We start from the raw sequence: 16,731 nt of genomic DNA on the forward strand, positions 1-16,731 counted from the left end.
TCAGAAATCCGCCTGCCTCTGCCTCCCAAGTGCTGGGATTAAAGGCATGCGCCACCACCGCCCAGCTGGCTCTCCTTAATTTTTAAAGGGAGCTTTAGGAACAGATAACTCTGTCAGTGACAAAAAGAAATAACTAAAATTAAGCAATCATTTTACTTTACTTTTCTTCTGTTAAATTCAAGTACATCTTCATTTTAATAGATTACACTTAAATTATTTGGAAATCACCTCTTTATTTCTCTTTAAGTGCTTCTCTATATTATTTGAATCTTTAAACATTCTAAATAACAATAAAGTTATTGTTTTTATTATTGTTTGAGACAAGGTCTTGCCTGGCCAGGGACTCACTCTGTAGACCAGGCTAGCCTTAAATTCAGAGATCCTCCTGCCTCTGCCACCCAAGTGCTGGGATTACAACATGAACCAACCCTGGTCTACAAATTATTCTCTTACAGTGGTCTGGATCTTTTGATTGCAGACGTGTAAAGAGCAACCAAGGGTATGGAAGTGCAGGCAAAGAATATGAGCAGAACCTAGGTGTGGGAGCTGCAGGACTGGGGCCAGCATCCTCCTGAATATGCTGTGCCCCTGCCCAGAGGGGAAGCAGGAAGGATCAGGTCTGAGATAAAGGCAGGAAATCCTAACCCATGGACAAATACTTTTAAGAGTACTTCTAGGTTTTAGAAGATGGATGCAGGTGAGGGCCACATCATTGCCTAGTGTGAAGTCTGGAATGTTGAGGACAGAGGTATCCCACACAATCCAAAGTCCTGAGGGCAGCAGAGAACTGAGGTGGTGCCTGCCTCCCCCCATAGACCCTGGTGCTCTACCCTTTAATGGGTAGCAGCCTCATGTGAACCCTGACCTCTGGTAGACTGAGCAGCTGTGTTTTCAGTCTAAACTGTACGACCAGTGAGAGAGAAAACAAAATGTGCACAAGTCTGTTTTCTAAAAACCTGCGAGAGAAAGGGGAGAGCATGGCAAATCGGGGTAGGCATGGGCTTCATCCTAGCTCGGCATGGCAAGTTGGGGTAGGTATGGGCTTCATCCTAGCTCGGCTTCGGAAGGGACAATTCTGTCTGCCATTACTGAAGGTTTGCTAGAGTTTTTTAAAGGGTTTCATTTTATTTTACGAGGTATGGCTGGATGTCTGTGTGTGCGTGCGTGTGCGCATGCGCGTGTGTGTGTATGTGTGTGTGTGTGTGTGTGTGTGTGTGTGTGTGTGTGTGTGTGTGTACTATATTCATGCAGTACCCAGAGAGGCCAGAAGAAGGCATCAGATCCCCTGGAATTGGAGTTACAGGCAGCTGTGAGCCATCTTGTGGGTGTCGGGAATGAACCCAAGTCTTTGACAACAGCAGCCAGTGCTCCAAGCCTCTAACATCTCTCCAGCCCCCAAGTTCTAGTAACTTTTATATTTATGATGAAGTAAATTTCAGAAGGTAGCATCAATCCAGAGCAGAGGGAATACTTAGTAATTGTGTAAGCATTGTGGAAATCAGTGTGCAGCTTCCCAAGAGAATTAAAACAAAACAGGACTGTATGTTATCTAGCATCCCATCCTTTGGGTTCATATCTAAAAGAATTTGTTATCTTGTAAAGAAGCCTGCACCCCATAATTACTACAGTATTACCCATAGCAACCAAGGTGTGGAAACAACACACATGTTCATCGGTGGAATGAAAGACAAGGAAACTGTGATATAAATGCACACAACAGAATAGTGTTCAGCCTGGAGTAAGAGTTCCTAGCCAGGCACAGTACCACATACCTGTAATCTCAACACTTGGGATGTAGAAGCGGGGGCATCAGAAGGCTACATAATAAGTTCAAGACCAGCCTGGGCCACATGACACCCTGTCTCAATTAAAGGAGAGAAGGAGCAGGGTGGGGGAAGGAGAGACCTTGTGTGGTGTATGACACTGTGGATGGATCTGGAAGGCACTATACACAGGACATGAGCCAAGTGTACAAAGAAGGGTTCCAAACAACAATGTACACGTGTAGAATACACGTTTTTTAAAAAATCAAAGAAACAGAAGCAAAAAGTAGAAAGGTGTTTTCAGGGATGGGAATGAGATTTGGGACTGACAAGATGGCTTAGGAGGCAAAGGGGCTTGCCACCAAACCTAAAAACCTGAGTTTAATACCCAGAAGGGGCGGATTGACTTCAGTGGGTACATACAAATAAACATGTAAAAAAAGAGTTGGGGAGGTTGAGGTACAAGCCCAGTGTTTTACTCATGCCACATACTGACTATTGAGACCTAAGGTCTGAGCTGAAGAATGTAGCGGTCTTGTGAATTTTGAAAGCAGTAGATTTTGGCACCTTCACTACACACTTGGCAATGAAAGGTGATGGTGTGGCAACTACCTCTCTGTAGTAATGACTTTGCCATCTGTACCAAAGCATCACACTGTATACATTGTGTACCATAAATATTTATAATTAAGAGAGAATTATTATCTCAAGGTCTCTTACAAGCCCCTGGCTGGCCTGGAATTCACTATGCTGGCCAAGCTGGCCTGAAATCCACAGAGACAGAGATCCTCTTGCCGTTGTCTCCCAAGTGCTGGGATTAAAAGCATGCACTGACTTGCTTAGCAAAACAAAAACAAAGCAAGAATTCCTGGGGAGATGCTAGAGCAGGGGTTCTCAACCCATGGGTCTGGACCCCTCTGGGTCCGTTATCAGCTATCTTTCAGATCAGATATTTGCATTATAGTTCATAACAGTAGCAAAATTGCAGTTACAAAGTGTCAACAAAAATAACATTATTTTTAGGGTCACCACAGCAGGAGGAACTGTGTTAAAGGGTCCCAGTGTTAGGAAGGTTGAGAACCTCTGGGCTAGCATCTGCAAAGGGACTGACGGTAGAAAGAAACATTGTTATCTCTTTGTAACTGGGGTACGTCCATGAGGGATGCCAGCCTCAAGCTGGTATTTACCCCTAAGGCCCCTGAACCTGCTTGCTCTTTTCTGCCTGCTTACATGCATACAGTGCACCTAAAGACAACACTGCTCACCATCCGTTTCCCCCTCTTGTTCAGCATGACTTCATTCGGAGGGAGCGACCACCTAGGGTCCTCATTGACCTCATACAGAGGACGAAAGATGCTGTCCGAGAGCTGGACAACCTGCAGTACAGGAAAATGAAGAAGATACTCTTCCAGGAAACTCGGAATGGACCCTTGAATGAGTCACAAGAAGAAGAAGAAGTAGGTCCCCCAGTTTCAGCTTCTCCATGAGAAGCTTCCAGACTTGGCCCAGTAAGGAAGAGAATGTGGGTGGTGCTCTCTCTCCTAAGAGATGCTCAGGATAGCAGACCAAACTGCAGTAATTCTTACTTCGGGCAGAATGTGGAATATGTCCCCAGTTCTGGGGTAAAACCAGGGCTGTGGCAGGGGGTGGTATCGTGGGGTAGGGTGGGCACTTAAGAATGGGCATAATACAATTTCAGTCACATTTAGCCCCTTCTCCTCTCCTGTTCCTCCACCCACCCACCCCAAGCCTCCAAGCTTCTTTTTAACCCACTGAGTCCAGTTACTGATGCCCACACATATGTGAGCATGAGACTGGCTATTGATGCTAGTCAACCCACCAGGGAGCACACCCATAAAGAAAACCCAACTTCTCCCCAGCAGCACTATCAGCAGCTCTCATCTCTGGCTGAGGCTGCAACCCTCCCCCACCAGGGCTTTGGTGGGTTTTAGACTCACCAAGTACACTGCTTCAGGAGGCTGAGCCTAGCAGCAGAGTGTAAGAGAGCTAGGATGGGAGACATCCCAAGAGCCGGTCCCTTTGAGTGGTAAAGGGCAGCTTCCCTGAAAATGGGGTGGGGCTTGCTAGCACATGGCTCTCACTGAAAGGGAGAGTGTTGAGGCAGGGTTTGAGGGGACTGAACAGCTGAGCCTGTGTGCCCTGAAGTGTGTCAGCCTCAGAATTTTAAGACTGAGGCCCTCCTGCCTCATGAACTTGGGACCAGCTTAGCCCACCAACTGAGACCCTGCCTCAAACAAGCAAAGAGGCAGGGAGAAAGAAAGGCAAGTGGGGTTGAGGCTGCTTCCTCGAGAGGCCTGTGGGATCCAAGGCCCAGCATCTTCTTCTCTTGACACAGGGTACACAAAGTTTTCAAAGGAAAGATTCTTGGTCTCTCACTCAGCTAAAGGAATTGCATGAGGGCCCGCCAGATGGCTCAGGAGTAAACGTAGCCAGCCTGAGCTAGACCTCCACGAGCCATATGGTGAAGGGAGAGAAGCAACTCCTGCAAGTTGTCCTCTGACCCCCACAAGTCCACCAGGGCACATGTACTGTGGCATGCACACATCCATAGACACACGCATGGATACACACATCCACATATGCATAAATATGTACACCCATACATACACCCATGCACACATGCACACACATACACAGATCCACATACACACATATAGACACACATGCATTCACACATCCACATATGCACAGATGTACATACATGCATATATACATACACACATACATATCCACACACAGACACACATGCACACACATACATCTATATATGCACAGAGTCACACATACAAGGTAAATCTTAGAAAAAGAACTAAATAGGAAGGGAGAGTGATGCTATTTTTCAACTTTAATGGTACAAAAGTATTTTATCAATAATAAAATTAAAAAATAGGAATTAGACTAATAAAAAATCCTTAATTGGTATAGACAGTTGACTTCCCTTTAATCGAGAAAACAGATGCACTAAGACAGAGTGTTGATGGTGGGTGTGGAAGCACTTGTCTTTAACCCTAGCTCTCAGGAGGCAGAAGCAGAGTGACCTCTGTGCATTCAAGCCAAGCCTGGTCTACAGAGTGAGTTCTAGGATAGTTCCGGCTATACACTGAGACCCCATCTTCAAAAGAAAAAGTGGTGTATCATCTACCACTTCGTATTACTGAACGATTGCTTGTCTTCTCAACTTGCCGAGTTCATTTGTGTATAGTAGGGTTTGAAAATAGGGTTTATGTGCAAGTATGTTGTCTCTGTGACATTATCTAATCTGGCGGGGGGGGGAGATACTTTGGGATGGGTGGCTGATATATTCACAGCTTCCCCCCACTCCACTGTTGGTCTTTGGGCCAATAGTAATGCATACCAGTATTACTTAACAGATTTCTTAATGAGAGCAATCACAGATGTAAGCGTGACAGAATTGCTTAAGGGAGGCAGAATTTCATTACCTACCTCGGACGATAGAGTTTGTATCCCTGGTTCATGTGAAGTTACTCACTGATGGCCTGCAGGAGAGTGTACTGCTTGTCCCCTCTAAAGACCCACTCCACTCAGTCTGAGGTGGCAACTGTGGGTCCTGTTGAGACCACCAGTGTGGTGGACAGCAGTGTCTCTCTGGAGGACCCTGGTATTCCTAATGATCCCTCCCAAGCCAGTGAGAGACACTGTCTCAAAACTCAAGGTGGCTGGCTCTTCAGGAAGAGCACTCAGAGTTGACCTATGTTTACTATGCATGCACACACACACACACACACATACACACACACATACACACACACACACACACACACACACACACACACATACCTGATCTTTGCACACCAACAGAAAAGCTATCCACTGCTGAAGAATTGAGTGCTCAGTGGCCCTGTCAGTGGCTCAGCATTTGATCTCTGAGTGTTTAATTTTCTAACCCCAGTGCCTGCTCTTTACAGGACAGTGAGCAAGGAAGCAACCTGAACCGAGAGGTGGACAGTCTAGGTAGCATCCACTCCATCCCCAGTGTGTCAGTGAGCACGGGCAGCCGAAGCAGCAGCGTGAACAGCATGCAGGAGGTCATGGACGAGAACAGCCCAGAGCCACTCATGATGCAGGAGGATGAAGGCACAGTCAACTCCAGCTCCTCTATGGTACACAAGAAGGTAAGCCTACAGGTCCCTCATGAGCCAGGTTTGGGTTGTGAAGGCAAAGCCTGCTCGGGACAAGTTGCTATCAGGAGGCTGGGTTTCCAAGTTACGACCAAAACATCGGATAAAAAGAACATCAAGAGGACTGCCTATGACAAATTGGTACAAGACCATGCTGGTCACACCCTCTCCAGTTGCTTTAAGGGCTGGCACCATCAAGCCACTGGTCAAGGGATCCCAGTGGGGCACAGTGACACATTGTCTAGAATCCCAGCCCCTGGAAGGCTGAGGTAAGAGACTGCCATAAGTTCAAGTCTGCCTTCTGTTACTTCAGGAGTAATACAGAAAAAAAAAACAAAAACAAAACAAAAAGAGGCTCAGAGGTTAAGAGCAGTTGTTCTTAACCCAGGTTCAATTCCCAGCACCCTCATGGTGGCTCAGCCATCTATAATCCAGTCCAGTGGCTCTGGCCCCTCTTCTGGCTTCCTCAAACACCAGACACACAATGTACAAGACAGGCAAATCACTCAAACACATAAATTAATACAATTTTGAAAAAAAAAAAGGAAAGAAAGCTGGGTGGTGGTAGTGCACACCTTTAGTCCCAGCACTTGGGAAGCAGAGAAAAGACGATCTCTGAGTTCAAGACCAGCCTGGTCTACAGAGTTCCAGAATAGCCAGGACTATACTGAGAAAGCCTGTCTTCAAAACCAAAACAACTGGGGCTGGAGAGATGGCTCAGTGGTTAAGAGCATCGACTGCTCTTCCGGAGGTCATAAGTTCAATTCCCAGCAACCACATGGTGGCTCACAACCATCTTTAACAAGATCTGATGCCCTCTTCTGGAGTGTTGGAAGACAGCTACAGTGTACTTACATACATGAAATAAATAAATAAATCTTTAAAAAACAAAAAACAAACAAAAAAAAACAATAACAAAAACAAAAAAAGAAGAGAAGAGAAGAGAAGAGAAGCAATCCCTAAGTCATGGAAAGATGCTGTTCCGTCCTCTGTAAGCAGTGGCCATCACACCTCAAGCCAGCAGAGCTCCGCAGAAGAACAGAGCCAGACCTGGCAATTCTCAAGAGGCTGAAGCAGGAAGATGGTTTGCCAGGGCTACACAGTAAGTTCAAGATGAGCAGCTTACCAAGACCCTGTCTGAAAATAAGAAGCCAAACGTAACAGCAACGGATGAGGACTGAGATGGGGCTCGTTGGTAACATCCATGCCTGCTGTGGGCAGGTTCCCTGCTTCAACCCTCAGCTTGAGGGCAGCTGCTACCATCCCACATACAGTCTGTCTTATGGGTGGCTTTCATTCCCTGTGGTTTCTAGAATTTATCGTTATAATTCTTCTAAAGCTAGTGCTCTGCCAGCTAACTACACTTGCAGGTTTGTTGATCTGTCTGTCTGTCTGTCTGGTGGGAAGGGTTCACATGCATACATGTGGAGGTCAAAGGAAACCATGCAGAGCTAATTCTGTCCTTCTCCATGTGGGTTCTAGGGATGCACCAAGGTCATCACACTTGGTGGCAAGCAAGTTTCCGTACCTGCTAAGCCAGCTTGTTAATGACTTCAGCTTTTGAATGTGTGAGGCTGATCAAGAGTGCTTGTCTGATAATGCTCACTGTTACTGCGATAGAAACACTGTGACCAACAGCAAGCCAGGGAGGAAAGGGTTAATTTCATCTTCCAGCTCTCTGCAGCTCAGGAAGCCAAGGAAGAAACCTGCAGGCAGGAGCTACTTCCTTCCCGGCTTGCTCAGCCTGCTTTCTTATAGAGCCCAGAACCACCTGCCCTAGACTGGTACAGTGGGCTGGACCCTAACACGTAAACATGCCATAGACTTGCCCACAGGCCAGTATGATGGAGGCAGTTTGTCGATTGAACTTCCCGCTTCATAGATGATCCTGGCTTGTGTCATGGTGGCATAAACCTAACCAAGCAGAATGCTCATTTTTATACAGTCCTTTAGATCATAAATTAAAGCTCTGTGTGAAAGCCATTGCTGTGGCTTGAGGGAAATAGTCCACAGTATAAAATTGTAGTGATCCCTGTCATTTTTAAAAAACATATATATTTATTTCATGTGTATAAGTGTTTGTCTGCATATTGTCTATATATACTGTATGTGTGCAATGCCCATGCAAGCCAGAAGATGGCGCCTGATCCTTATGGAAATGGCATAGCCCGTGATTGGAAACCAAACCAGGGTCCTCTGCAAGGTAGCAAGAGCTCTAACCCTCTGAGCCATCTCTGCAGTTCCCCACCCCTCTTGGCATTTTTATTTCTTTCTTTTTAAGTATCTGAGTGATTTGTGTGTAGTATACTTACCAAGGAATAATGGAGGGTTTGCCCAAGGTGACATTTCAGATGAAATTTCACAGATAAATGGAAGCCTCATAGCTTTAGATGAGAGGTAGGAGTGAATCCAGGGGCAACAAGTACAAAGGCCCTGGGGCAGGAAGTTGGCATTTGGAGCGGGAACATGGATACACATCAAACATCGAAGATATCAGGGTCTGAGGATCAGGAAATTTAAGAAAATGGGTGATAGGAGGCAGATATAAAAAGCTGCTTGGCTCAGAGCCAGGGGCCTCTGGATTACAGGCAAATGGTCACATATTTAAATTGGGGTCAGAAAGATGGTTCAGTGGATAAAGGTGTTTGCTGGCAAACCTGTGGACCTGCGTTCAGTCTCCAGGAGAGGAGAGACCTAGGCCACCATGTTGTGGTGGCCCCATGAGGCCCCATGACTGGAGAACCAGGGAAAGCATCAGAAAAGAGTGATTCCTTTCGGCTGCTGGAGAAATAGCACAGGACTTTCATTCTGCATCTGCATGCTTATTATTATTTATGTGTGTGTGAGGCTGGATGAATATAGCACGTGCATTCAGGGTCCTCAGAGGACAGAGAGGCCATCAGCACCCCTGGAACTAAACCAAACCGTGTGTGTGTGTGTGTGTGTGTGTGACAGCATCAGATCTTGGCCTTGCAGACAGTTGTGAGCTGGGATTTAAACCCAAGTCCTCTGGAAGAGCAGTCAGTGCCCTTAACCACTGAGCCATCTCTTCAACCCACCATAAGTGCTCTTAACACCTCTCCAGCATGTGGGTTTTCTGTTTTCCTGTCTGATGTTCCCCTAGAGTGATGGCCTACAAGACAGAGAAGGACAAGTAGCTCAGAAGTTGACCCGAGGCACAGGCCCTCCTCTGGTCACCATAGCCAACTCCACAGGTAGCTCTATCTCCTCAGAGTTGTTCAAGCTGGGCAGAAATAGCTGCATCTAGAGGCTTCTTCCCACTTGAGTCATTAAATGCAGGCAACAGGGTGTGCGGCAGCAGCACCCGCTCACAGTGGGTTCTGCTCCCATGTGAAACCACAAAGACCAAGAAGTGGAGGGTGTGGCTCTACATGGCAGTCCCCAGGTTGCCTGTGCTATATCCACTGTCTCAGAAAAGCCACTAAACAACTTTTCTTCTAACCTTTGTCTCGTTATTCCAATGGCTTCCTTTTTGGTGTCTGTCACTATATGCAATTATATATCATGGACCAGGTTTGGCAGCAGAAGCTCAGCATCCCTCTGCCATCCCAGCATCCCAGGGTCACAGGATCAAGTCCTGCCTGGCCCCACAGGGAGACCCTGCCTCAAGAAGTAAACAAGGGCCCCAAGAGTGCCCAGTGGCTAGGAGCACTGGCTGTACTCACAGAGGACTGGCTTTAGCTCCCGCACCCACATGACAACTTACAACTGTCAGTGACAGCAGCTCCAGGTGACCTCTTCTGGCCGTTAAGGGCACCTTTGAATACAGGATACGCAACAAACTCATGCAAACAAACATACATTAAAAAATGTAAGAGGAATAAGACAGGGAGCTTAGGATGTGGCTCAGTAGTGGATGCATGCCTTGCATGTATGAGGTCCTGGGCTTAGTCCCCAGCATACACACATATAAACAATTTTTTTTAATCTTTAAATCATACCCACATATAATATATTTGTCTAATATCCCATAAGTAGGATGTAAATTCCCCGTTCCCTGGAAGGGTTTTAGGTACAGCATAGTTGGTCAATAACTACAGACCGAGTAGTGAGTGAATGACAAATTGGCAACCAGACACTTAACAGTAGTTGAGGTTATGGAAACGGGCATCCAAGTGTTAGATAATCTTCATTATTGCCTTGAAGACTTGAAAGAGTTAACTGAGAAGAGTTTACCTACTGACACGGAAGAAGGCAATAGCATGCTTGCCTCCAAAGTGTAAGCAGAGTGGACCCTGGTAAGCCAGCAGACAGAGTCCATGGCACTCCATTCATAGACAGAAAACAGATTCCCACCCTACAACCACACCTGATCGTGGCCAGCAAGCCAAAACACGAGCTGCCTTCCGCCTTGGAAGATGACTATGTGATCAGGTCTTAAACATGCCTATGTGTGTATCCATTCCGGCTTCCTTATCTATGCATGCACGTGTATTTGCATATGTGCAAATGACCCCCACACTTACCATGGATGTTAGAACTCCAAACTCCAAAACTCTTAACTATTCGTAATGCAATTGATCAATCAAAAAGCTGAAAACTTAAAAAAAAATTGTTTACTGAGCAAGAGAATCCTTAGGTCATGTCGAGTAATTTAGTATATATACCCTGCCCTTAGACTTCCTTAACTATTTTTTTATCATGCAAAGTAACAGATTTCATTATGACAGTCTCACCCATGTGTCCCTACTATACTCTGCCCCTTTGTGTCCCACGCAGAACCTAAACTTAAATGTGTGTGTGTGTGTGGTGTGCAGGACATAGATGTAAATTCACTTCTAGGACATTTAGCATGTGTGTGTATGTGTCTGTCTGTCTGTCTGCGACTGTATGTCTGTGTGTCTGTGTGCACATTCACTACACACCAACGCACATATGTGGAGATCAAAGGTCAACTTTCTGTCTGTCCTCTCCTTCCACCATGTGGGTTCCAGGGAGAACTTGGGTCATCAGGCTTAATAGCAAGCACCTTTTCCTGTCGACTCATCTCATCAGCCTTCTCTGAAAACCAAAGAACAGCTTTCCCCAATTTTGCAGGAGGAAGAGAAATCCTTGAGGAGCTAGGGTGTCCTGGGTGCATGTTGATCCTGTGGCCTGTGTACTTCTGCTGCACAGAGGGCCCAGTCTTTGTTGCTTCCACACACATTCAGCAGAAAGCAAATGAACAAAAGATGGTGCAGATCAGGTGCAGGGACCCACCACCAGGGCTCTGTGACATCTTCCTCCCTAGTTTTCTGGTTCGCTTCTTCCGGCTCCATCTAGCAGCCTTGGGTTACCATAACGGTGCCCACTGCAAGAGTCCTTTAATAAGGACGCAGTGAAGCCAAGAGTGGTTTGCACAGCTTTAGTCCCAGTGCATGGGAGGCTGAGTCCAGTGGGTCTGAGTTTGAAGCCTGCCTGGTTTATATATCAAGTCCCAGGCCAACCAGAGATGCGCACAGAGACCCTGTCTCAGAACAAAACAGTACAAAACAGAGTGATAAATTTTGAAGTAAGCAAAGGAGGGGCAGTGAACTCAATGGCCATGTGTCCACAGAGAGGCGGCAAGAGTGTCTGTACCTGGCTCCAGCCAGAGCAAGACTTGTTTGGGTTACTCCCCTGGGTGTGCCACTAGTGCCACTGTTTTACGGCTTCCTTGTAGAACAGAGTGGCTTTGATGGAACACGAATATGAAGTCTTTAATAACTCAAGGCAAAGGTGTCATTTTCTCATAATCTCCTCAGATCTCTCCTCCTGAGTTTATTGAGCCATCGCCTCCCAAGTGCCTACTAAGTGCCACACCTCAGGCCAAGTGCCAGGGAGAAGGGTTTTTGAAATCCCCCAGTCTAAGGCAGAAAACAAGGTGAGCAGGTAAATGTGAACCCAGCCCCCATGGCAGTCCAGAGGGAGAGGGACCAAGATCTTGTGAGTTCTTGGTCCCTCTTGGACACATGACCACATGGCATTTCTGTCTTAGGTGGAGCTGCAGTCTAAATAAAAGTAGTGTCCTGGGGGTGTGGATATTGTTCAGGTGACTGCATGTCTACCTAGCGTGCACAAGACCCCAGGATCCAACCCCAGCACACACCCTGCATGGATGGCAGAGCCAGGAGAATTGCAGGGATTTGCTAAATAGCCCATCAAAGCTCCACATTCAGTGAGAGACCCTGCCTGGAAAAACAGTGTTGGAAACAATGAAGGAAGGCAGCACTGTCCGCCTCTGGCCTCCACGTGTGCTGCCAGCATGTGCTGCCAATGTGTGCACACATGTGCACACATGCACATGCCCACACGCACATGCACACACGATGACCCAGGCCAGGACATAAGTTTGTGCCTTTTGTGTTATAGATCTCACTCCACTGTGTAAAAATGCTGTTCCTTCTTAGCAGGCCATGGCATTCCCTGCCTGGAGTCTTAGCACTCACACTCAGCATGCTTGGGCAGGAGAACCATAGATTTAAGCCAGCCTGGACTGTGTGGATTCCAAACACATTATTTTGAATAAACAATATAATTTAAAGAAAAACTGTCAGAGGGACTGAGCAGGCAGTAGCTGGATTCTACCCACAATCCATCAGCAGATTCTTTTAATCTGAGGAAATATTTCTGTTATATTTTACAATGAGCACTCATTGTAGGTGTGCCAGATTAAAATACATAGACTTAAAATGGTCCCCTAATCCCACTAGAATTTCAAAGGACCATTTCCTGTGTTGCTAGATGATAATACTTGATTACATTTCATTTACTTACTGTGCATGCACATGTATGTGTATGCATGCACCACAGCGTTCACATGGAGATCAGAGGACAACCCTCAGAAGTCAGTTCTCTCCTTCCACCAAGTGGGTCCTAGGGTTCACATGCAAGCTTTGAGACTGGGTAAGACTCGCCCTTCCGCACTGAGCCCATCTCACCAGCACTGAGGGTAATATTTTAAAGACAAGTTACCACCAGGACATGTCCTAGTTCTTGCTGGGATGCAGAGTGATGTTAGCTCTTCATGTCAGCCCCCAGCTGCTCCTGGATGCATAACAGGCATTTACTCTGCCTATGTTACCTGACCCTCTCCCTGGCTACTTTTAAATCATGCCCACCTCAAACATTGTGCAGTATGCACTGCCTTACAGTGGTTGAACCCTAAGAGTCTATGACTTGAAGGGACACTGACCAGTGCAGGTGGCACAGCTTGTGTTTCTGTTCAAGCCTCCAACTACGTACCCCTTACTTTTAAATTGCCCATTTGGTTGATTGGGGAACTAAAGCCTGTTTTTGTGCAGTGAGATTGGATGTTTACAAATGCATTTCTTGGGCCTGGGAATATTAGGTAATGTTAAAGCGAATGGCTGCCCGAAAAGACAAAATACAAGTAAACCAGATATGATGGCCTCACCTTTAATCCCAGGCATGTAGCAAAAATAGGTGGAGCTCTGTGAGTTCCAGGCCAGCCAGGCTACAACAGCAAGACCATGTCCCCAAATGAGTCAATAATATAATATAATATAATATGAACCAAGCAGCCTTCCTTCCCTGCCGCCCTGGAAATGGGTGTGTCTCCCATTAGACTGACATGGTCCCGCCTTAGTGCCCCCCCCCATTCTAGAACAGTGATGGTGACCTGGTGTGACACTGCCTAGCAGATGCAAGACTTCTCTTAGGAAAAGAGAACCAGTGGGGCCATCGATGGCTCATTGCATAAGAGCGCTCACTGCCAAGCCTGATGACCCAAGTTCATATTGTAGGAAGAGACAGCTGTCTCCTGAAGTTGTCCTCTGGCCTCACACATGTGCCATAGCAAGCACATACACACATGTATGTGCACTCACTCGCACACAGGAACATACAGACACATGTGCACACACTAGTGACCTCACACATGTGCCATAGCATGTATGCATACACACAATAAATATAAATAAATAAATAAATGTAATTCTTAGAAAGAAAAAGGTGTAAAAGGAAGATAGACTTACGTTCTTGATTTAGCTGTTGTATTTAAGTTAAAAGTTGGGGCCTGCCGGGCGGTGGTGGCGCACGCCTTTAATCCCAGCACTTAGGGGGCAGAGGCAGGTGGATTTCTGAGTTCCAGGCCAACCTGGTCTACAGAGTGAGTTTCAGGACAGCAGGGCTACACAGAGAAACCCTGTCTCGAAAAAAAACAAAAACAAAAAACAAAAACAAAAAAAAAAAGTTGGGGCCTATCTTTGAACTAAGTGCTAAAGTAGCATCTTAGATTTTCCCCCCTGTCAGGTCTCACACCCTGTGTGTACACCGTTGGTTGTTTGGTTGTTTTTCCTTTTTTTTTTCTTTTTCTTTCTCTTTTTCTTTTTTTTTTTTTTTTTTTTTCAAGACAGGGTTTCTCTGTGTAGCCCTGGCTGTCCTAGGAACTCACTCTGTAGACCAGGCTGGCCTCGAACTCAGAAATCTGCCTGCTTCTGCCTCCCAAGTGCTGGGACTAAAGATGTGCACCATCAATCCCAGGCTTGTGTGTGACATTTTTAATGCATACCTTAGTGAGTGATTTAAAGAGTAGGCAAAAACTAAGGTGATGTCAGATTTTAGCTTTCTGAATGTATTCCAATTTCCTTACACATAAACACATAGGTAACATCAGTAACTTTTAATTTGATAACCAGGATCCTAAACCTAAAATATTCATAATTTTTCTTGTTTGGTTTGAGTTTTGTTGTCTTTTGAGGCAGAGGTTTACTATGTAGCCCAGGCTGGCCTCAAACTACCCTGCTATCTCAGCCTTCTGAGAGTTGGGACTGTAGGTGTATGTTACCACAGCCAAGGTTTTAGTTTCTATTACATATGACGTGCATGAATGGCTTTTGTTTTGCTTTGTGGTGTGAGCACTGTGGCTTTTGGTGCCACTGGCTGCCTTTGAAGTGTTACTGCTGACACCACCCATCCCAGGTCCCTTCTCAATGAGCCTCTTTAGTTCTCACCAAAACTGCAGCTCAGAGCCCCAGACCTTGTGTCTCCTACGATGCTGGCATTTAAAAGTCTCATGCCTTTCTGAACCTGTCATGTAGGTGAGTTCAATTTTAGACATGGTACTAGTGATTAATTAGTAAATTCCTGATGATCAGAGGAAGGCCCAGTGAGATCCCAGGCCCACTGCAGGGTCCCAGTCATATGCCAAACTCTTTCCCCTGTGCCACAGGGTCAGATTTCCTGAGAAGTAATACAAAACACTTTAAAATTATCCTTTAAGCATTTTTCAAAATACATATGCTAAAGGGTTTTTTTTTTTTAATTATTAGGAGAGGGAGATGTCAGGCTCTCACTATGAGACCCACAGTGACCTCGAACTTGCAACTTCTCCAACCTCCTTAGTGCTTCAGAGTACACGCATGTATTCAGGAGGATGGTTATAATTGTGCATAGCCTAACCCAGCTTGAGAATTACATTGTTTTTCATTTATTTATTATTATTGCACATGTGTATGTGATGGAGGGCAGTGCACATGTCACGGCACACATTGTGTGCTTTACCAGGTAGCCTATCTTTCTGGCCCAAAAAAATGCATGTTTACCCCAGCAAGGTCTAGTCCCAGCTTGTATAGTAGTGGCAATGCTCCCTGTGTATGCCACTCATCCCTGGCCCCCATGGAAGATAGCTACTGAGTGCTTGAAATGTAGCCGGAGTGACTCAGGAATCAGATGTTACATTTTATTTCATTTTAATTTGTTTAAATTAAAATAGCCACTTTTGGCTAGTAGCCAGCTCACCAGCCAGCACAGCTGTAAGCCATCCCCTGATTCTGATGGCGCAAAACCTACAACAAGTTTATTACAGACCTTTCAGGCCTACAAAATGGCTTCTGGGTAAAGGTGGCCCGCCACTAAGCCGAAGTTAGAGCCCTGAAACCCACATGGTGCAAGGAGAGGGCGCACGCCCAAAGTTGACTTCTGACCTCCACATGTGCACTCGCGCACACACACTCACACACACACTAAAATGTGGTTTTAAAATGAAAAGATATTTTTCATTCTTTGAACTTCAATATAGAAATGGAAAGTCTAAACACAGGTGTGAGGACACACCTCCCTCCATATCAAAACACTTAGGGTTGACAAAAGGAACCAGCGCTGTGATGGATGTAATCTTGGATGGCGGCTTTCACATCAAAACCTGGTCATAACGTTTCATTTCCCTCAAAAAATCTACACATTTTGATTTTTTTTTAAATTTATAGATAAATGACACAATTTTGTATTTTCTGAATCTCTTTGGTCCTTATTTTATAATGAAAGGGCAATTATATGTTTTTTAAATTTTCAGGTACTCCTGGAGAAAATGCAAACAAATGGTTTCTCCTAAAACCCTGGGGGATAAAAAATTGATTTCTCCTTCCCCATCTGAGCATGTGCTATTTAAAAATCCCCCACCGTTGAACATGGTTTTGAGCTACAAATTGCCAGAGTATTGTTGGGGTGGGGGCGGGGGCGTTGCTTTAATTTTCTGAAGGGTTAGCGCTCCCGACACACTGACCATCTCATTTTGTACAGAGGGGGCACGGCCCTCTGAAAGCATCGCTCCTTTAGAAAGCATCGCAGCTGCATTTAAGGAATATGCATCACCATCCATCCAGGGCATGCTATTTTTTTCCCACGGGGCATTAGAATGTTATTAATCATCTTTGGCCATCAAGAAAGCACAGGACTCGATTAAATCAGTCAAGGACATTAAATCCCAGCCTCGCTCAGTCTGCTGGCATACCGATGCTGAGTTGAGGAACCATTTGCGAAAGTATCATTTGGTTTGGAATTGTACGCCTGTCTCTTTAAATCTAAAA

At 45.7% G+C, this 16,731-nt stretch overlaps 1 protein-coding gene across 2 annotated transcripts in view; it reads left to right on the forward strand.

Moving 5' to 3' along the window:
• The window catches only part of Taok3 (TAO kinase 3), a 165,469-nt gene that overhangs the window by 112,654 nt on the left and 36,084 nt on the right, over positions 1-16,731 (forward strand). For both annotated transcript variants that reach the window (XM_031337622.1, XM_031337623.1), the window contains 2 exons: positions 3,053-3,220; positions 5,711-5,917. In XM_031337622.1, coding sequence (XP_031193482.1) covers positions 3,053-3,220; positions 5,711-5,917 — 375 coding nt within the window. The remainder of the gene's footprint in view (positions 1-3,052; positions 3,221-5,710; positions 5,918-16,731) is intronic.

Source organism: Mastomys coucha, unplaced genomic scaffold, assembly GCF_008632895.1.
Source record: "Mastomys coucha isolate ucsf_1 unplaced genomic scaffold, UCSF_Mcou_1 pScaffold22, whole genome shotgun sequence".
Classification (NCBI taxonomy): Eukaryota; Metazoa; Chordata; class Mammalia; order Rodentia; family Muridae; genus Mastomys; species Mastomys coucha.